The 23,208-nt window shown below is 42.0% G+C and overlaps 1 protein-coding gene across 1 annotated transcript; it reads right to left on the reverse strand.

Moving 5' to 3' along the window:
- Positions 1-356: 356 nt before the first annotated feature.
- On the reverse strand, positions 357-7,706 carry LOC125546324 (ninja-family protein 1-like). Its single transcript, XM_048710565.2, has 3 exons — positions 7,407-7,706; positions 7,101-7,304; positions 357-947 (listed from the first exon to the last, which is right to left on the reverse strand). Exons 2-3 carry the CDS (start codon positions 7,204-7,206, stop codon positions 541-543), a joined length of 513 nt encoding a protein of 170 aa, XP_048566522.1. The 5' UTR covers positions 7,207-7,304; positions 7,407-7,706; the 3' UTR covers positions 357-540.
- Positions 7,707-23,208: the final 15,502 nt, after the last annotated feature.

Raw genomic sequence — 23,208 nt, forward strand, 5'->3', positions numbered from 1 at the left:
CGCCTGCTATGTGATATGTGGTCACGAGTTACATATTATGGAAAGTAAAAAAAGGTGCAGTGAATGGGACACAAACTAGGTACCTCTCAAGGCGAGCAATAGATGGTTACCACCATGCCAAAATTATGGATATTTATATATGCGAGATGCTATGTCCATTTTAATTCAAAAATTCAGGTTTTTTGCTCGACATACTTCTTTCTCGTGGGCGGCGAGAAACGCGGATACCGCCCGGTATACAAATTTGTGTTTGTGTGTCATGCAGGATTACTTACATGATAAGTTGCTGACTGGAAGATAAAACAGTACAGGAAAACTGTACAGGAAACAAGCAATGACCAGAACAACAAGTAATGTTCATTTGGTATTATGTTGTTATTTAATTGTCTGCATGACCAAATCTCCCACCATGTCTACAGTTCTGGATAATAAGTATTGTAATGTAAAGTCTGAAACACAGATACAATCTCACAATGAGATTTCTAGTTCCAAGCTAAGCTTAACGTTGAGGCCACACGCGGAACACTTGGGCGATGCTAGTCAAAGCCAAGGCGGGGGCATGACGAAGATGCTCCTCAACGGGTTGGCGACCTGACCGCCTCTAGCATGCTCCACAAACTCCGCCGGAGTCAGGAAGCTACCATGGCACATACACAAAATCGTCACCTCATCAACTTTACTGTACTCGTACAGCAAGCCTACAATCCTCCTGCCATTAGGGAGCCCGCTGGTAGACACCAATGGAATCTCCCGCACCTTCGACATCCCTGAATCATCTTGCTGCCCTCCCCCAGAACCAAGGGTTGCCGCTCTTACCGCTGGTGCTGGAGAAGAAGCGGTTTCCATGACGGTGTTGTTAGCACCCTCGGCCTGGTGCACACCATTTGTACCCTGAGACGAGGACACAACAGCTGATGACAGGCTCCGCCCTTGAGCGCTAGGAGTTCCTGTAAGATCAAACACCAACAATACAATATGGATCAATAGAAGCAAATATGATAGAATAAGAACCAACCGCCTCTGAACAAAGGCATCTATAGAACAGTCCAACTATATCAGTAGTTGCTTTACAACAAGGATTAGTTAGCAATTTGAATTATCGATGTCTCTATAGTTCCTGTTCTAGGGCACATTCAATAGTACAAATACTGTAACTTCATGATTTTGGTCCAAAGGCCAGGACGAATCTAAGCCACAACTTAATTTGTTGGGTGTATGTTGCTTGGCTTGGTACGTAGTTCTAATGATAAATCCAAGTACCTTAAAGATATCCAGATAACTAGCTACATGATTAAACTAGCATAATTTATCAAGGAGTGACACAAGGAGCTAAGCATGAAAGTAGGAACGTGGTATTGTTGGATCAAAATACCATCCTTGTGAGTTGCACATGGAAAATATGCACCATATGGAAGCATGTTTTGGGGGTATCTGGTCGCGGAGAAGGTGCTGGGTTGCTTTGCTCACTTGCACTTTGGCAACTAATCGTGTGTGATTTGGTCGTTGGTCGACGACACGTGGTGGTGGTGGTAAAGGAGTTGTCGAAATCCACGCTGGAAATGGCTTCCTTGCTACACAAACAATCACAATATTGGTGTACTTGGCATTTCTATTGTTGCTCCGACATCAATGTCCACACTCCAAATCTATGTGGATTCGAATGCTATTTGCCGCTTCCAAGAAACTACTATTAGACTAGCTAAACCAGCACATAGGCATCACAACATAAAACATTCTTGATATGGCGTCCTTGGTGCGCCAAACAATTATGGTACTACCATACAACAAACATCTCCGGCGTTGATCAGACATCCTTGCCAAACTTTGGTTTCCAAGTAAACCAGCCCCCAAATCCATGTTTGATTTTAGTGTTGTTTTTTGTTTAAATACACATACCATATTCGACATGAAAACAAAATACTGTGTCCAAGTCCATGTTGAGCACATATGTGTACAATGTAATGTTGAGCGTCGTGGCCATGAGGCAGACGCCATTTAGCTTGTTCCTCGACGATAGACCTCTGTGGTGTCCAAATTTGTTTGTTGAGTATGACATTCTGAACCCGTGTTAGATTAGATTATTTTAACGTATCCAACAAATGCTAGATAAGGCACTGAGATCCTCTACCATGTCTTAGTAAGTGTTGGACTAGTAAGCGAGCATATGGGCATCGTAAGGTCTACTAAAATAGTGACCACCAGAGCTAGCCTGCCCAACAATGTCAAACTTGTTCCGCGGTGATTTAGACCTCTACGGTTGTCTAACTTTGATTGTTGAATCCAGTATCATATCAGAGTAAAAGTTGAGTAGGTAAACAACTCATCGGTATCACTAAGATACACCGAAATGGCGACCATCGGGACTAGGATGGTCAATGACAATCGACTTGTTTCTAAGTGACATACCTCTATGGGTTTCCCGAATATGATAGCTGAAATTCGTGTCAGATTTGAGTTTAGTGTTACTTGCAGAGTCCAACAATCATGTTGTATAAGGTAACGAAATCATGTACTATGTTTGGATAAATGTTTGACTAGGTATCATGTGCTTCGTGTTGGATTTGGATGTTATTCATCGTGTCTAAAAATATCATGTCGAATAAGTTGCTAAAGACATGTACCACATCCAGATAAATGTTTGAATGGGTATCATGTGCTTCATGAGAAAAAACGAAATGAAAACGCATTGATGCTACTTTGCAAAACTAGCAAAACGTTATACTAGGTAAACAAGCACATATGTGATACAAGGTACACCAGAATGCCGAGCATCGAGGCTAGGATTGTTTACAATGTTCGACTTGTACCTCCACAATAGACCTTGACAGGTTTCCAAGTTTGGTTGCCAAATGCGGCAACCCGAATCTTTGTCATATCTGAGTGCAATTTCCATGTCTAACAATTTCTTGTCAAATAAGGCACTGAAATCATGTACTACCTCTAGAGAAATGTTTGACCGACTATCACGTGCTTCACAAGATATGAAGAAATGGCATGTGTTTCATGCTAGTTTGTCAATAGATTAAATGTCGTACAAGGTAAACAAGCACATCAACATAGCAAGGTTTTCTAGAATGGCGAGCATCTGTACTAGAATGGACGATGGTGTCCCGACTTGTTCCTCAATGATAGACCTTTATGGGTTACTTCGGTTACCAAATAGGACCGCCTGAATTTGTTTTGACTTTATTTGCCATGTTCGACAATTTCAAGGAAAATAAGGCACTGGAACCGTGTACCACCTCCGTAGAATTGTTTGCCCATGCATCATGTTCTTCACAAGATACATAGATATGGCAAGCATTCATGATACTTCGCCAAATAAGTAAAACATCACACTAGTTAAACAAGCACATTGGAGTTGCAAGGTATGTTGAAACGGCAACCATCCGCACTAGCATGGATAATGAATTTTGACTTGTTCCTCGGTGATAGACCTCAATGGTTTTGATCTTTTGTATTCCTTATATAAACGCCATAATTTCAATTGGATTTGAGTGTTATTTGCCATGTCTAACCACCGAATATGGCACCGGAACCATGTATCACCTCCGGAGAAATGCATGACCAAGTATCATGTGCTTTGCAAGATACAGATAATTTGAAAGCATTCATGCTACTTGGCCAGGCGAGTAAAATGCTACATTAGTTATCAAGCACATCAACATTGCAAGGTATGCCAGAACTAGCAGAACGACAAACATCCACACTAGGATGTTCGACATCTTTGGAATTGTTCCTTGGTGATAGACCTCGACCGGTTTCAAGCTTTTGTTTACGAATATGACTGCCTGGATCTGTTTTGAATTTGAGTGCTATATCTCATGTTTGACAATATCATGCCAAGTAAGTAGGCAAAATCATACACCACATCCATGGGCGTCATGTGATTCACGAGATACAACGAAATGACGACCACTGATGCTACTCTACAAATGAGTAAAGTGTCACACTAGGTAAGGAACCACAATGGCATGACAAGGTATACTAGAATAGTGAGCATTAGGACTAGGATGGGCACCAACTTCGGCTTCGTTCATTATCGACAGACCTAGGCAAGTATCCAACTTTTCTTGTCGAATATGACATCTGATATTCATGTAAGTTGAGTGCTATTTGCCATGTCCAATGACATCATGTAAATAAAGCACCGGAGTTATGTGCCACATTCAAATAAATGTTGATGTAAGTGTCATGTGCATCACAATTCACAAGACACAAACAAATGGAAGGAATTGGGCCCAGTCTGTCAAAAAGGGTCCAGTTGGTTCATGGATCTTGTGTACCTCGATAGATGTCCAATTTTAATTGTTGTGTTCGACACCCAAATCCATGTCAGATTCGAGTGACTGGGGTGTTATTTTGACGTGTCAAAAAATAACATGCTGAATTGGGAACCAAAATTGGATAGCAAGTCGGATCAAATGTTAAACTTGGTTAGCAAACACACATGTGTAGCATGGGTACACCAACATGGAGAGCATCATGGCAGCTGCCCAAATGGTTCATCAATGACATAGACCTTGGTAGGTGTTCAACATCATTTATGTAGTCCGACAGTGGTATCCATTGTGCCCAAATTTCTATGCCGAAAGGCACCAAAATCCGATATCACATTCGACTAAAAATCATTCTTACATCACACATACATGCTACCGAGTTGTATTTAGGGTTTGTTTCCTTGATGAGGACAATGATGGTGGTGGCAGCGTCATGCATGATAAGAATAAAATTTCCCCGGCTTCTGGTCCACCTCGTTGGAGACTATCTTGACGCCGGTTTTGGTCGTCGCTCTCCCGGCGTGTTTTGCAGGTGGTCTTCGAAGGCGCCATCGAGTGGAATAGATGGCATGCTTCATGTCTTGGTCCTCTGGCTCCTTCTTCTACCAGCCAACCATCGAAGCGCTTCATGTCTTGGTCCTCTAGCTCCTTCTTCAACCGACGAACTCCGACCAGGTTCGGTTTCGTCATGAGCTAGTGAGGTGAGGTCTCCCCGAACCGATCCATCTTCGTCATCTTCTCTAGAGAGACAATCTGTTTTCCTCGACATCTTCTGGCACCAACCAAGAAGTTCACTGCCAGTACATCAATAATTTCCACAGGTCTAGTGTTGCTTCGAAGGTTTAGAAGCAATATTGAGTTTTGCTCATGGCATCAATTTTCTTGAAGGACATGTGTGTAATTTTCTGGTTCTTTAAGGATGGTCCTATATGGCTTGGTTCACTTGAATACATGGATTTGGCCTCTTTGCTAATAAAAACTAACACGCTAATTATTTCTTGTGAGGCTGAGGCTAGTGGCTGTTTGCCCAAGCAGCTGGCTCTCACACCTTGATTTTATCTTTACTTTCCCATCTTTCTGAAATGATACACAAAGCATGACAATGTCCTAGTAGACACTGGCATGCAAACAGTTGTAAACAGGACAACTTTATTATGATGTATAAGTTGCCAAATAAGCAAGCGAACCAAGCCGTAAGACAATTCCCAGGTGGGAAACACCAATTACGAGAGATCATATTAGGCTCTTAGCTAGCTTGCCAAATACACCTAAAATCCAGCGGTCTGGCTATACTACAGAACAAGAGAGCCTTACTCCATACAGAGTACTACTTTATTCACCGTCCCGGGCGGCCTGGTGCAAATGGCAAATTGCAACCCCCAACTCCACTTACCTAATGTGCATTGCACCTATGCTCACACACAGTGGCGGATCTAGAAGTGACCAACATGAGGGCAACACTACAAAGGGTGGCATTTTTTTTTGACAAAACACGTTACAAATAGTTAATAAAATACTCAATATACATATGAATGCACTAGTAAAAGAAGCTCTGGAAAATGTTTCTGCTCCCATGACCCCCACAGTAGCCCCCCCCCCCCCCCCCCCCCCCCATGCTCACACACGAGTCAAATACATACAATGGGACTGCCTCAACTAGTCCCGTATGCCCTGACTATGTAGTTTGAAGAGATAAACATGATTTTTTTTTCTAAAAAATGTGTGGATGTAAAACAATTGAACGTATATTAAAAATAATTGTGTAAACTTTGTGTATCTTCATTCAGGATCACAAGCACGGACAGTTGGTATGTATCTTCATTGTATTTTATTAAAGTACATAATTACAAAAAAATTGACCGCCTTGTATTAAAATATTGTGCAATAAGAGTAAATTCAAGCAATATGTTAAAATATGTTAAAGATGTTTGTAGAAATGCAAAGTTAATTTTACGCACTACTTTTAATACACGTTGTCAATTTTTAAATGCATGACAAACATCTTTCAAAAACACATTTAGAATTTTATAATACACATGAAACTTTTCCAAAAACATGTTGAACCTTTGTTTCCAAATGCACTAGCATATTCCTTAAATCTTCTTCCATACTAGTAAATCATTTAAAAAGTAAATTGTCTCATTAAGGTATCAAGCGGCATCTTGCTAGTTGGTTGGCGCATGGCGGTGGGCCCCACCTTGTCATTTATAGTGTTCACTCATGGTGGCCCCAACCGGGCAGCATTATCTCATTAAAATTCAGGAGGTTATGTGCAAAAAAACAAAATCACACACGGGTCAGCCCGCGCCTCACCAACTCCCAGCCTCTAACATGTGGGCCACTGCCACACTGGCACGCCACATGGATAGAGCATACGCTCGGATATGGATGGAGGCACCATATTTATACGTTTGGACAAGTCATGGCACCGGTTTGGTGTATTTTACAAATTTACCAAAGTGACCGCGGCAAACTAGTTGAGGCACTCTTAATGTATTTAACTCCTCAAATATCTCAAACCAGTCTTACTACAAACAATTAACAATTCATCTAAAAGAGAAAAATTAAACAATTCATATCCACTAGCTATACCAGTAAATGAAAACAAGCATGTCCGTTATACATACACCTGACCTAACTGGCACAATTTATGTACCCCCAGTGAGATGTATGCACACGCGACGTACGAGCCCCGTGTTGTTCTCATGTACATTTATATTTACCAAAAGACAAATACACAACTAGAGATCCATGCAAAATAAAATAAAAAATACAGAAGTAGAGATAGCATTATGCATGGGAACACGAAGACAGACGCACCTTGTGCCGCGGGCTCCTCGGTCCGCGAATCCAACCGCTGCACCCTGTGCTCGCCATCGTCTCCACCGCCGGTGCCAGGCAGCAGGTCCCTCGAGTAGGCCTCCATCGCCGCGGCCAAAGCCACGAAGTGGTCACTTGGTCACAGCGTGGCTTCCACACGGACTGGTTCGTCGCTTGGTGCTCCGGCGCTCGTCAGAGAAGAACCTGCCGGAGGGAGGGACAGGAACCAAGCACAATTAAGGCCCGGCCGGTGAGCCAGCAACTCCTACATGATACACGGCACGAAGCGAGAGAGAAACGACTTACGACGATGGTGGAAGTCATTGATGTTGGGTGCTGCGCTGTTCCGCGCTGTTCCTCTCTTGCAACTGAAATAATCCGCCCTTTTGCTCTCGGAGGGAGGGGTATCTTCGGAAGCGCGGACACGGGACGCCGCCCGGTAGGACACATGTCGTGCTAGGGGGTCGCGGCGGAGCGGTAACGCTCGCGCTAGAGCTGGACGGCGCGCGGCCCCGGAGCGGCGCTTCCGTTTCACTTCACTCATTTGTCTTGCTCGACCAGTGGCAGTGGGAGGAGCTTTTTGGCCTGATCTCCCGCGAAACTGCTTGCGGGGCGTACGTGATGACGATGCAACTCGCCGTGTCTACCTATCTATCTCTATCTCTCTATCTCTCTGTATCTCTTTTATTTGTCTGTCTAGCCTCTTAAACGGCGACCTTTTGTCTGACTCCTTTTTCGGCTACTCTACTTGTTAATGCTTCTATTTATAATTAGAATAACACATATCTTTCAATGGAGAAACTATTCTACTGCACGGCATCCACTTGTGGAGCAAGTGTCTATCTAGCGTGTTGGAGAAATGGCTTGGATTAAGATGGAAGTTCTACGACCCAGCTCCAGTTTTCAGTTTGACTGCAAATGATAAAACAGCAAAAAATGAAAACCAACATGCGAGATGTATATGCGTTGTTGCTATCCATGACCTATATCACAACCATCGTATTCCTTAAAGCAACTTTGATGCTGCGAAAATTCGAAGAGGCACGCGTTAATTTGCGTCATGATGGGAAAAGTTGTTGCAGCGGGAATTTGCTGAAAAAATGAATGCAAATTTGGAAGGCTCTCAATGCGAGGCAACATGTATGTTTATCTTCTACAAATACACCGTCCAGGTGTACTTCTATGTCCATGTTCCTGTATTGTCCTTACGCTCCATCTCCTCGTTATGTTCTAACCGTTTTCTTCAATGTTCACGTTCTTCTTCTTTGTTCCTCTTCTCCCACTCCAACTTCTCCATACCCTTGTCTTTCACATCACGTGCGCTCTTCCTTTCAATCTTGCATCCTCTCCATCGTTTTCCTTTTGTTCCATTTATTTTCCTCGCCTAATTTAAACTCATCGGTTCATGCTGTTCTGTTCCTTCGCAGCTTCATTCCATCATTTTTCCCATGAATATTCCCCACACCCATTTTGCCTACTTTGTATTGTCCTACAATACATGATGTTGTATGTGAAATATCTATCCTTCAGTTAGCCAATTCAATCCTTGTAGGACCAAATCTGAATTTCTAGGACTGTCCGATTGCTTCCTCAAAAAACAATTCCTTGCTAGATTTCGTTCTTCTAACTTCAATGAGTTTTCTAACATTTGATTTCATTTTCACTCCTATGTTTCTAGTTCTTGTCATGTCAAAGTTATTTTGTACCAAATTAGACCATTTGTTCAATTATGCCTATCAAAACTTGTATCCGTTATGTTCTCTATAAAACTTAGCTGGACCGCGCGCATCCACATAATATTATCTTCCTGTGTGCATCCAACCAGTCATGAGGTAAAAGACGCCATCACGATTGATGAAGTCTGAGGTCACAATCACGGTCTCAGATCTCCGGTTGAGGAGCCGGGAAGTCCAATGTAGTAGTCCACTGTTTCTAACCCTACTCACACACATTAAAAGGCTAATGAGGCTGTTATATACGCTACTCGACAACGAAAAGGGTTAGTTGTTAAAACATACTGCCTAGATGGGATTGTGAGAGGAAAAGCCATCGTGCAAAGGCTCCGTGATGAAATCAGCCTCTTTGCCTTTTAAACATCGATGCTAGCATTTTTGCAAGTGTCTGACGATAGTGAAACTCTCCCCGGAGAGCGCGAGTCGATTCATTGACGTTCTTGAATTCCGACATGGGATGGACATGCTGTTGTAGCGGATGAATTCCTTGGGCGAGCTCCACCTCCATAACATTGAAAAGGGCCAGCCCATGATGACGTAGACAAGCCACTTGTGGGGCCAGTCTGATTATGGGCGAGGTTGTTGGGGAACGTAGTAATTTCAAAAATTTGCTACGCACACGCAAGATCATGGTGATGCATAGCAACAAGAGGAGAGAGTGTTGTCCACGTACCCTCGTAGACCGATAGCGGAAGCGTTAGCACAACGCGGTTGATGTAGTCGTACGTCTTCACGATCCGACCGATCAAGTACCGAACGCATGGCACCTCCGAGTTCAGCACACGTTCAGCCCGATGACGTCCCTCGAACTCCGATCCAGCCGAGTGTTGAGGGAGAGTTTCGTCAGCACGACGGCGTGGTGACGATGTTGATGTTCTACCGACGCAGGGCTTCGCCTAAGCACCGCTACAGTATTATCGAGATGGACTATGGTGGAGGGGGGCACCGCACACGGCTAAAAGATCAACTTGATCAATTGTTGTGTCTATGGGGTGCCCCCTGCCCACGTATATAAAGGAGTGGAGGTGGAGGAGGGGGAGGGCCGGCCCTCTCTATGGCACGCCCTAGGGAAGTCCTACTCCCACCGGGAGTAGGATTCCCTCTTTCCTAGTAGAACTAGGAGCCCTTCCAAGTAGTAGGAGTAGGAGGGAAGGAAAGGGAAGGGAAAAGGAGAAGGAAGGAAGCCCCCCCCTCCCTAGTCCAATTCGGACCAGCCCATGGGGAGGGGTGCGGCCACCCTTTGAGGCCTTTCTCTCCTTTCCCGTATGGCCCATTAAGGCCCAATACGAATTCCCGTAACTCCCCGGTACTCCCGAAAATACCCGAATCACTCGGAACCTTTCCGATGTCTGAATATAGTCGTCCAATATATCGATCTTTACGTCTCGACCATTTTGGAGACTCCTCGTCATGTCCCCAATCTCATCCGGGACTCCGAACTCCTTCGGTACATCATCGTCGGTATCTCAATACCTAGTTCAATCTCGTTACCGGCAAGTCTCTTTACTCGTTCTGTAATACATCATCCCGCAACTAACTCATTAGTTGCAATGCTTGCAAGGCTTATACTGATGTGCATTACTGAGTGGGCCCAGAGATACCTCTCCGACAATCGGAGTGACAAATTCTAATCTCGAAATACTCCAACCCAACAAGTACCTTCGGAGACACCTGTAGAGCACCTTTATAATCACCCAGTTACGTTGTGACGTTTGGTAGCACACAAAGTGTTCCTCCGGTAAACGGGAGTTGCATAATCTCATAGTCATAGAAACATGTATAAGTCATGAAGAAAGCAATAGCAACATACTAAACGATCAAGTGCTAAGCTAACGGAATGGGTCAAGTCAATCACATCATTCTCCTAATGATGTGATCCCGTTAATCAAATAACAACTCATGTCTATGGTTAGGAAGCATAACCATCTTTGATCAACGAGCTAGTCAAGTAGAGGCATACTAGTGACACTCTGTTTGTCTATGTATTCACACATGTATTATGTTTCCAGTTAATACAATTCTAGCATGAATAATAAACATTTATCATGAAATAAGGAAATAAATAATAACTTTATTATTGCCTCTACGGCATATTTCCTTCAGTCTCCCACTTGCACTAGAGTCAATAATCTAGTTTACATCACCATGTGATTTAACACCAATAGTTCACATCGTCATGTGACCAACACCCAAAGGGTTTACTAGAGTCAATAATCTAGTTCACGTCGCTATGTGATTAACACCCGAAGAGTACTACAGTGTGATCATGTTTTTCTTGTGAGAGAAGTTTAGTCAACGGGTCTGCCACATTCAGATCCGCATGTATTTTACAAATTTCTATGTCAACAATGCTCTGCATGGAGCTACTCTAGCTAATTGCTCCCACTTTTAATATGTATCCAGATTGAGACTTAGAGTCATATGGATCAATGTTAAAACTTGCATCGACGTAACCCTTTACGACGAACCTTTTGTCACCTCCGTAATCAAGAAACACATCCTTATTTCAGTAAGGATAATGTTGACCGCTGTCCATTGATCTACTCCTAGATCACTATTGTACTCCCTTGCTTAACTCAGTGTAGGGTATACAATATATCTGGTTCATAGCCTGGCATACTTTATAGAACCTATGGCTGAGGCATAGAAAATGACTTTCATTCTCTTTCTATCTTCTGCCGTGGTCGGGCTTTGAGTCTTACTCAACTTCACACCACTAGTAGAAAAATGGTCAAATGTGAAGCACAATATTGCCGGTTTGCATTTGAGCCGGCACTAATGTGTACATTAGTGCCGGTTCGTGGCGGCGATCAATAGTACCGGTTCATGGCGAACCTTTAGTACCGGTTCATGCCACGAACCGGTACTAAAGAGGCTGTGTCAGCCTGCGGTCAGGCTATGGCCCCACCATCACCATTTAGTGCCGGTTCGTACCACGAACCGGTACTAATGAGGTTATGGCAAGCTGTTTTTAGTCCCACCTCGCTCCCCTAACAAGCCTTTTACCACCTTAAATATGTTATTTCTCAAACTATCACAAGCACTTGGTCTTCATTGAACTCTGCGTGTAGAATTTGTGGCCGCAATATGAGTCTTCATCGGTTTATAAATCGTTGAGGACTCATATTGACAATTCAGATTGTACACACAAAGATCATTGATGATCAAAGTATTTTTGATGTATAAGATCATATTAACAATTCAGACTGTAAAGAAATATAAGATCATGATCTAAATGCTCTTATATTTTTTGCGTTCAGTATGCACCCAAATATTAGACTACAAATGAACTCTGAAAAAGTTGAAACTTGGCATGGTATCATCATTTCACCCACATATCATGTTCAAAAAAGTAGAGAGGGTTACGGCAAAAACTGGATGCACTTCGTTTACAAGCTGGACAATCTCTTTCGAAGTATTCGGGTTTCTGACGAAATTAAACTCATTTGTTACAAAGGCATTTCATTTTTTAAACTTATTACAACTCCAGACTTTTTGTACATTCAGTATGCACCATTCAACTGCTAGACGGGAGGAGCTCTTTAGTACTGGTTCCAACTGCTAGGCGGGAGGAGCTCTTTAGTACCGGTTTGTGGTGAACCTTTAGCACCGGTTCGTGCCACGAACTGGTACTAATGAGGTTGTGTCAGGTAAGGCTGGGGCCCCACGAGCACCTTTAGTACCGGTTCATGGCATGAACCAGTACTACAGTTTCTTAGTAAGTTGTTTTTTAGTCCGACCTCGCGAAGAGAGAGGGACTAGGAGCGGTTTATAAGCCCTGAGTGCAGAGACGATGAAGAAGAGGCTCAATGCTCACGTTGCTTAGCTTCAAGCCTTGAGGAATGTGGTAGACTGCACGGAGCTATGTGCAGTGCAGTTTACACTATTCCGAAAGGCTTGAATCTAATTAACGAGCATTGCACCTCTTTTTTATTTTTAATAACTTATTACAACTCCGGACTTCTTCTGTTATGGCAAAAACTAGTTGCACTTCGGTACTTCATTTTTTTAAACTTTGGTTATAACTCCAGACTTTGACCATCAAGTTTTAACCATCAACTTGGCATGGTATACAAAAATAAATGAATAGAAAAAATATAAAGCAGAAAAGAAAAAATAGCAGAAAAGAAAAAACTATAGCAGAAAAGAAAAAAAACTATATAAAAAACTACTTAGAAATAAATAGAAGAAAATAAATATAGAAGAAAAGAAAAAAACTACTCAGAAATAAATAGAAGAAAAAATAAAGCAGAAAAGGAAAAAAAATATTTTCTATTTTTCATTCATTTACAAAATGACCATGAAATTGAAAATCAGTACAAAATGAACTCTGAAAATGTTGAATTTTGGCAAACTAGATGAAAAACTACTCACAAATAAATAGAAGAAAATAAATATAACAGAAAAGAAAAAACTATACAAAAAACTACGCAGAAATAAATAGAAGAAAATAAAGCAGAAAAGAAAAAACTATAAAAAAAATTGGGGCGCTGCCCTGTGGGCCTGCTAGGCCACGGGCGTGCAATTACAGGCCCTAAAGGCCCAGCAGACTCACAGGGCAGCGCGCAGAAGTTAGGCCCCACAAGTCTGCTATATAGAGGAGTTCAAAGAGACAGCCGCGACTGGGTTTATAAACCAGTGCGGTTGCCCTTCGCCCGGCGAGGTGGGACTAAACTTTGTGCACCGCGGGAAGGCAGCGCAAGGCCTTTAATATCGGTTGGTGGCTCCAACCGGTACTAAAGGGTGGTCTTTAGTACCGGTTGGAGCCACCAACCAGTACTAAAGGCCTGCTCTTCCCGCCTCTTGGCCTGGCCAAAGTTGGACTTTAGTACCGGTTGGTGGCTCCAACCGGTACTAAAGGCCCAGCCTATATATATAGCACTTACGAAAATTTCAGTTACATCTTCCCACTTCGTCTCCCACCTCTCGTGAGACATCGCCGCGCGCCGCTCGATCCCGTCGTCGCCGCCCGTCGCCCGTCGTCCGTCGTCGTCGTCACTGTCCCCGCCGCCGCCCGTCGTCGTCGTCTCGCGCCGCCGCCCCGAATGCCGCCGCCGTCCATCGTCGTCGCCGCGGTCCCGTACGTCTCTCTCTCGCACCCGTACATACGCCGCCGCCCCGCCCCGTACGCCGGCGCCCCCGCTCGTACGTACGGGGCGACGGCGTATGGGGCGGCACACAGACACATACACACACATACACACATACACACACATATATACACACACATACACACACACACATTTTTTTACTTATTTTCTGTTTTCTGTTTTTTAAAAAAGTTAATTAGACGATCGAATGTTAGATTAATGTCGAATGTTAGATGAATTGGCTAGATAGAAAAGTTAAATATATATTAATGTCAATTATTAGAGATGAACATAGCTAGATATTAATTAGCTAGGTATATGAGATTTGAACTAGTTGAATAATTAATATAACTAGTTTATTTTTAGTAAGAAAATTGTCGAACTAGTTTATTTAGGTATATGAGATTTGAACTAGTTGAATAATTAATATAACTAGTTTATTTTTAGTAAGAAATTTAGGTATATGAGATTTGATGATCTAATTAAAATATTATAGTAATGTCAATTGTTAGAGATGAATATATGAGATTTTATGTTTATTTAATTTTTTATATATTTTTAGTTTATATAAATGTTAGATTAATGTCGAATGTTAGATGAATTAGATAGAAAAGTTAAATATATAGTAATGTCAATTGTTAGAGATGAATATAGTTAGATGTATTAATGTCAAATGTTAGATGAATATATATTTGAATTGGCTAGATATTAATTAATGTTAGATAGTAATAAGTGTTTAATGTTTCACCTATATGAACATAGGAAATGTCATCTGACGACGAAAAAGATTTCATTATGTGCGAACACTGTGAAGACCAGCGCGGCCTGTGCGACAGAAATTTCCTTGTTGATGGTAGGTGCTTCAGCATCAAGCTGGATGAGACATTCGAAGTGGATACAGTAAGTCACAACGGCAATTATTATTTGAATGCAAAACTTATGTTTCATTTGCTTCAACTTATAATTTTAAAGTATGACTTATGCTTCATTTGCTTCAACTTATAATTTTAAATTTTCACTATTCTACTAGCGCATCCCCTGCCATGCAAATTTTTTTGTCTTGGATAAGATAGGTTTTAGTGCTATAGATGAGGTAAAGAGAGTTTACTTGAAGACCGAGCATGGGTATACTTTCAACGTCAAATTATATAATGGAGACACACACACCCATTTTGAATGCAAAACTTGGCAAGCACTATGCAAGGCTTATGCATTTGAGCCTGATATGGTTATCACCTTTGATATTCGTCCGGAAGATGATATTGAAGGTAATATAGACATCTGGGTCGATGTGCAAATGCCTCCAGTTCTACCATTATGTGAGTTTTTCTCAACCAAGCATGCATATGTTTATGTCTTTGATACAGTTTATTCAAAAATAGTTGACAACTAATTTGTATTGTCAGCTTATTTCGATTCAAGCAAACATGTCCGGCGCTTGGTAGACAGGACCTACTACTGCCCTGGGGCTCAACTAAACTGCGAGGAGATAAGTCATTATGTTTCATGGCTTGAGGATCTTTATACTGTCAAGACAAATTTTCTTTCTGAACTTAGAAATGTTAGTACTCAAAACGTGCGACCAATAGTGATCATATTGAACTACGGTCACATCTATAATCGAAAGATGGTAAGATTTTTACTATTTGTCCTTAGTGCATCTTTTGCATACATTATTTTTAACGCTAAACTTTCATTGCTAAGTATATTAATTACTATACGATGTTCTTCAACAGGGACTTCCGATGACAGTTGTGCCTCAGTGGATCGAGACAAAAGGTCGCATGTCAATGGTTAGCTTACGACCAAGATTTCCTACATTGCACATGAGTGCATTCAGGATTTCTGAAAGCGAAGAATGCTTAATAGTGAAAGATTGGAGCAAAATTGTTAACGATCGCAGAGAAGTACTAGGGGCAGCAAGGAGAAGCGCAACCCAAGATTAGGAGACAGATTCATCTGCATGCTCCAGTATGATGAATCAGGAGAGCTATACATGTTCTATGCTATTCTACCTGAGAGGGAGCAGCAGGAGTGATTTAGCTAGTTCATGCTCTTAGTACTTGTCCTCTCTCATGCCCATATTGTCCTGAACTTAATTAATCTCAAATAGTGATTTGCTTGTGAACGCTTATAATATCACGACCATGTTGAACTCGATGATATCTTTGCTTCTGTTACAAGTGAATGTTTCTTCTTTAAGCTAGCTAGTGTTGGTGATGATTAGATAGCGGTAATGACTATGATGATTAAATAGTGGTAATTAATGACGACTACGATGATTTTTAGCTAGCTAGTATATATATATATACTGTTGTTGGTGATGATATGATGCAAGAGTTTATTTATTTATTAATATGTGATGATGATGATGATGAGTTATTAATATTATATATATCATTTATGAAAGAAACCGCAAATTAGTTTGAACTGGATGGATTCTAGCTAAGTGATCAAGTATATATATATGCCATATCCATATCCATATCAAGTATAACAACTCATTATAACGTAAAACAATCCTAAATTAAATTGATAACACAAATTTAAATGAAAAATAAAAATAAAACAAAAACCCACAAACATTTAGTACCGGTTGGTGTTACCAAGCGGTACTAAAGGGCTCCCGGCCCCCGGAGCTGGCTCGTGCCACGTGGTTGCCCTTTAGCACCGGTTCGTGCTGAACCGGTACTAAAGGGGGGGGCCTTTAGTGCCCACACTTTAGTGCTGGTTACCGAACCGACACTAAAGGGCCTTACGAACTGGTGCTATTGCCCTGTTCTGCACTAGTGCACCTTGTAACACAGGCAAGAACTCTTTCTTTGACTGTTCCATTTTGAACTACTTCAAAATCTTGTCAAGGTACGTACTTATTGAAAAAACTTATCAAGCGTCTTGATCTATCTCTATAGATCTTGATGCTCAATATGTAAGCAGCTTCACCGAGGTCTTTCTTTGAAGAATTCCTTTCAAACACTCCTTTATGCTTTGCAGAATAATTTTGCATTATTTCCGATCAACAGTATGTCATTCACATATACTTATCAGAAATGTTGTAGTGCTCCCACTCACTTTCTTGTAAATACAGGCTTCACTGCAAGTCTGTATAAAACTATATGCTTTGATCAACTTATCAAAGCGTATATTCCAACTCCGAGATGCTTGCACCAGTCCATAGATGGATCGCTGGAGCTTGCATATTTTGTTAGCACCTTTAGGATTGACAAAACCTTCTGGTTACATCATATACAACTCTTCTTTAAATCCATTAAGGAATGTAGTTTTGTTTATCCATTTGCCAGATTTCATAAAATGCGGAAATTGCTAACATGATTTGGACAGACTTAGGCATTGCTACGAGTGAGAAAATTTCATCGTAGTCAACACCTTGAACTTTGTCAAAAACCTGTTTCGACAAGTCTAGCTTTGTAGATAGTAACACTACTATCAGCGTCCGTCTTCCTCTTGAAGATCCATTTATTTTCTATGGCTTGCCGATCATCGGGCAAGTCAACCAAAGTCTACACTTGTTCTCATACATGGATCCCATCTCAGATTTCATGGCCTCAAACCATATTGCGAAATCTGGGCTCATCATCGCTTCCTCATAGTTCGTAGGTTCGTCATGGTCAAGTAACATGACCTCCAGAACAGGATTACCGTACCACTCTGGTGCGGATCTTACTATGGTTGACCTACGAGGTTCAGTAGTAACTTGATTTAAAGTTTCGTGATCATCATCATTAGCTTCCTCACTAATTGGTGTAGGAGTCATAGGAATAGATTTATGTGATGAACTACTTTCCAATAAGGGAGCAGGTACAGTTACCTCATCAAGTTCTACTTTCCTCCCACTCACTTATTTCGAGAGAAACTCCTTCTCTAGAAAGGATCCATTCTCAGCAACGAATATCTTTCCTTCGGATCTGTGATAGAAGGTGTACCCAATATTTTCTTTTGGGTATCCTATGAAGACGCACTTCTCCGATTTGGGTTTGAGCTTATCAGGTTGAAACTTTTTCACATAAGCATTGCACACTCAAACTTTAAGAAACGACAGCTTAGGTTTCTTGCCAAACCATAGTTCATACGGAGTCGTCTCAACGGATTTAGATGGTGCCCTATTTAACGTGAATGCAGTTGTCTCTAATGCATAACCCCAAAACGATAGTGGTAGATCGGTAAGAGACATCATAGATTGCACTATATCCAATAAAGTATGGTTATGACGTTCGGATACACCATTATGCTGTGGTGTTCCAGGTGGCACGAATTTGTGAAACTATTCCACATTGTTTTAATTGAAGACCAAACTCGTAACTCAAATATTTGTCTCTGTGATCAGATCATAGAAACTTTATTTTCTTGTCACGATGATTTTCCACTTCACTCTGAAATTCTTTGAACTTTTCAAATGTTTCAGACTTATGTTTCATCAAGTAGATATATCCATATCTGCTTAAATCATCTGTGAAGGTGAGAAAATAGCGATACCCGCCGCGAGCCTCAACACTCACCGGATCGCATACATCGGTATGTATTATTTCCAATAAGTTAGTTGCTCGCTCCATTGTTCCGGAGAACGGAGTCTTAGTCATCTTGCCCATAAGGCATGGTTCGCAAGCATCAAGTGATTCATAATCAAGTGATTCCAAAATCCCATCAGCATGGAGTTTCTTCATGCGCCTTACACCAATATGACCTAAATGGCAGTGCCACAAATAAGTTGCACTATCATTATTAACTTTGCATCTTTTGGTTTCAATATTATGAATATGTGTATCACTACGATCGAGATCCATCAAACCATTTTATTGGGTGTATGACCATATAAGGTTTTATTCATGTAAACAGAACAACAATTATTCTCTAATTTAAATGAATAACCGTATTGCAACAAACATGATCAAATCATATTCATGCTCAACGCAAATACCAAATAACACTTATTTAGTTTCAACACTAATCCTGAAAGTATAGGGAGTGTGCAATGATGATCATATCAATCTTGGAACTACTTCCAACGCACATCGTCACCTCGCCCTTTACTAGTTTCTGTTTATTCTGCAACTCCTGTTTCGAGTTACTACTCTTAGCAACTGAACCAGTATCAAATGCCGAGGGGTTGCTATAAACACTAGTAAAGTACACATCAATAACATGTATATCCAATATACCTTTGTTCACTTTGCCATCCTTCTTATCCGCCAAATACTTGGGGCAATTCCGCTTGCAGTGACCAGTCCCTTTGCAGTAGAAGCTCTCAGTCTCAGGCTTAGGTCCAGACTTGGGCTTCTTTACTTGAGCAGCAACTTGCTTGCCGTTCGTCTTGAACTTCCCCTTCTTCCCTTTGCCCTTTTCTTGAAACTAGTGGTCTTGTTAACCATCAACACTTGATGTTTTTCTTGATTTCTACCTTCGTCGATTTCAACATCACGAAGAGCTTGGGAATTACTTTCGTCATCCCTTGCATATTATAGTTCATCATGAAGTTCTACTAACTTGGTGATGGTGACTAGAGAATTCTTTCAATCACTATTTTATCTGGAAGATTTAACTCCCACTTGATTCAAGCGATTGTAGTACCCAGACAATCTGAGCACATGCTCACTGCTTGAGCTATTCTCCTCCATCTTTTAGCTATAGAACTTGTTGGAGACTTCATATCTCTCAACTCGGGTATTTGTTTGAAATATTTACTTCAACTCCTGTAACATCTCATATGGTACATGACGTTCAAAACGTCTTTGAAGTCCCGATTCTAAGCCGTTAAGCATGGTGCACTAAACTATCAAGTAGTCATCATATTGAGCTAGCCAAACATTCATAACATCTGCATCTGCTCCTGCAATAGGTTTGTCACCTAGCGGTGCATTAAGGACATAATTCTTCTGTGCACCAATGAGGATAAACCTCAGATCACGGATCCAATCTGCATCATTGCTACTAATATCTTTCAACTTAGTTTTCTGTAGGAACATATCAAAAATAAAACAGGGGAGCTAAACGCGAGCTATTGATCAACAACATAGATATGCTAATACTACCAGGACTAAGTTGATGATAAATTAAAGTTCAATTAATCATATTACTTAAGAACTCCCACTTAGATAGACATCCCTCTAATCATCTATGTGATCATGTGATCCAAATCAACTAAACCATAACCGATCATCACGTGAAATGGAGTAGTTTTCAATGGTGAACATCACTATGTTGATCATATGTACTATATGATTCACGCTCGACCTTTCGGTCTCAGTGTTCCGAGGCCATATCTTCATATGCTAGGCTCGTCAAGTTTAACCTGAGTATTCTGCGTGTGCAAAACTGGCTTGCGCCCGTTGTAGATGGACGTAAAGCTTATCACACCCAATCATCACCTGGTGTCTGGGCACGACGAACTTTGGCAACGATGCATACTCAGGGAGAACACTTTTATCTTGAAATTTAGTGAGAGATCATCTTATAATGCTACCGTCAATCAAAGGAAGATAAGATGCATAAAAGATAAACATCACATGCAATCAAAAAAAATGTGACATGATATGGCCATCATCATCTTGTGCCTTTGATCTCCATCTCTAAAGCATCGTCATGATTTCCATCGTCACCGGCATGACACCATGATCTCCATCATCTTGATCTATATCAATGTGTCGTCACATGGTCGTCTCGCCAACTACTGCTCTTGCAACTATTACTATCGCATAGCGATAAAGTAAAGCAATTATTGGCGCTTGCATCTTATGCAATAGAGAGACAACCATAAGGCTTTTGCCAGTTGCCGATAACTTCAACAAAACATGATCATCATATACAAAAACTTATATCTCATCACGTCTTGACCATATCACATCACAACATGCCCTGCAAAAACAAGTTAGACGTCCTCTACTTTGTTGTTGCAAGTTTTACGTGGCTGCTATTGGGCTTAGCAAGAACCGTTCTTACCTACGCATCAAAACGACAACGATAGTTTGTCAAGTTGGTGTTGTTTTAACCTTCGCAAGGACCGGGCGTAGCCACACTCGGTTCAACTAAAGTTGGAGAAACTGACATCCGCCAGCCACCTGTGTGCAAAGCACGTCCGTAGAACCAGTCTCGCGTAAGCGTACGCGTAATGTCGGTCCAGGCCGCTTCATCCAACAATACCGCCGAACCAAAGTATGACATGCTAGTAAGCAGTATGACTTATATCACCCACAACTCACTTGTGTTCTACTTGTGCATATAACATCAACGCATAAAACCAGGCTCGGATGCCACTGTTGGGGAACGTAGTAATTTCAAAAATTTCCTACGTACACGCAAGATCATGGTGATGCATAGCAACGAGAGGGGAGAGTGTTGTCCACGTACCCTCGTAGACCGATAGAGGAAGCGTTAGCACAACGCGGTTGATGTAGTCGTACGTCTTCACGATCCGACCGATCAAGTACCGAACGCACGACACCTCCGAGTTCAGCACACGTTCAGCCCGATGACGTCCCTCGAACTCCGAACCAGCCGAGTGTTGAGGGAGAGTTTCGTCAGCACGACGGCGTGGTGACGATGTTGATGTTCTACCGACGCAGGGCTTCGCCTAAGCACCACTATAGTATTATCGAGGTGGACTATGGTGGAGGGGGGCACCGCACACGGCTAAAAGATCAACTTGATCAATTGTTTTGTCTATGGGGTGCCTCCTGCCCCCGTATATAAAGGAGTGGAGGAGGGGGAGGGCCGGCCCTCTCTATGGCGCGCCCTAGGGGAGTCCTACTCCCACCGGGAGTAGGATTCCCTCTTTCCTAATAGAAATAGGAGCCCTTCCAAGTAGTAGGAGTAGGAGGGAAGGAAAGGGAAGGGAAAAGGAGAAGAAAGGAAGGCCCCCCCTCCCTAGTCCAATTCGGACCAGCCCATGGGGAGGGGTGCGGCCACCCTTTGAGGCCTTTCTCTCCTTTCCCGTATGGCCCATTAAGGCCCAATACGAATTCCCGTAACTCCCCGGTACTCCCGAAAATACCCGAATCACTCGGAACCTTTCCGATGTCTGAATACAGTCGTCCAATATATCGATCTTTACGTATCGACTATTTCGAGACTCCTCGTCATGTCCCTGATCTCATCTGGGACTCCGAACTCCTTCGGTACATGAAAACACATAAACTCATAATATAACTGTCATTGAAACGCTAAGCGTGCGGACCCTACGGGTTCGAGAACTATGTAGACATGACCGAGACACGTCTCCGGTCAATAACCAATAGCGGAACCTGGATGCTCATATTGGCTCCCACATATTCTACGAAGATCTTTATCGGTCAGACCGCATAACAACATACATTGTTCCCTTTATCATTGGTATGTTACTTGCCCGAGATTCGAACGTCGGTATCTCAATACCTAGTTCAATCTCGTTACCGGCAAGTCTCTTTACTCGTTCCGTAATACATCATCCCGCAACTAACTCATTAGTTGCAATGCTTGCAAGGCTTATAGTGATGTGCATTACTGAGTGGGCCCAGAGATACCTCTCCGATAATCGGAGTGACAAATCCTAATCTCGAAATACGCCAACCCAACAAGTACCTTCGGAGACACCTGTAGAGCACCTTTATAATCACCCAGTTACGTTGTGAAGTTTGGTAGCACACAAAGTGTTCCTCCGGTAAACGGGATTTGCATAATCTCATAGTCATAGGAACATGTATAAGTCATGAAGAAAGCAATAGCAACATACTAAACGATCAAGTGCTAAGCTAACGGAATGGGTCAAGTCAATCACATCATTCTCCTAATGGTGTGATCCTGTTAATCAAATGACAACTCATGTCTATGGTTAGGAAACATAACCATCTTTGATCAACAAGCTAGTCAAGTAGAGGCATACTAGTGACACTTTGTTTGTCTATGTATTCACACATGTATTATGTTTCTGGTTAATACAATTCTAGCATGAATAATAAACATTTATCATGAAATAAGGAAATAAATAATAACTTTATTATTGCCTCTAGGGCATATTTCCTTCAGAGGTCCCCTCCCGAGCCTGTCTCCTCGGATTCTAACTCTACCATTTCCGTGGAGATGCAAGCGAGAAGGTGGTAAGGCCCTGCCAAAGAGGATATTCGGGGAGTGCGCCGGGAGGGTAGAATCATTCCTCCTGCCAGTTCTCGCTTTCCTCCGGGGCACCGGTGAGATAGCTGAACCCGGCCACCCTGCAAACCTTGGCTCCGCCGCACTCAAATAAGGAATCACCTCTGGCCTATGGGACTATGCATAAGTATTTGCACCACAATTCAT

This window comes from Triticum urartu, chromosome 3A, assembly GCF_056163025.1.
Source record: "Triticum urartu cultivar PI428250 chromosome 3A, HENAU_Tu73, whole genome shotgun sequence".
Classification (NCBI taxonomy): domain Eukaryota; kingdom Viridiplantae; phylum Streptophyta; class Magnoliopsida; order Poales; family Poaceae; genus Triticum; species Triticum urartu.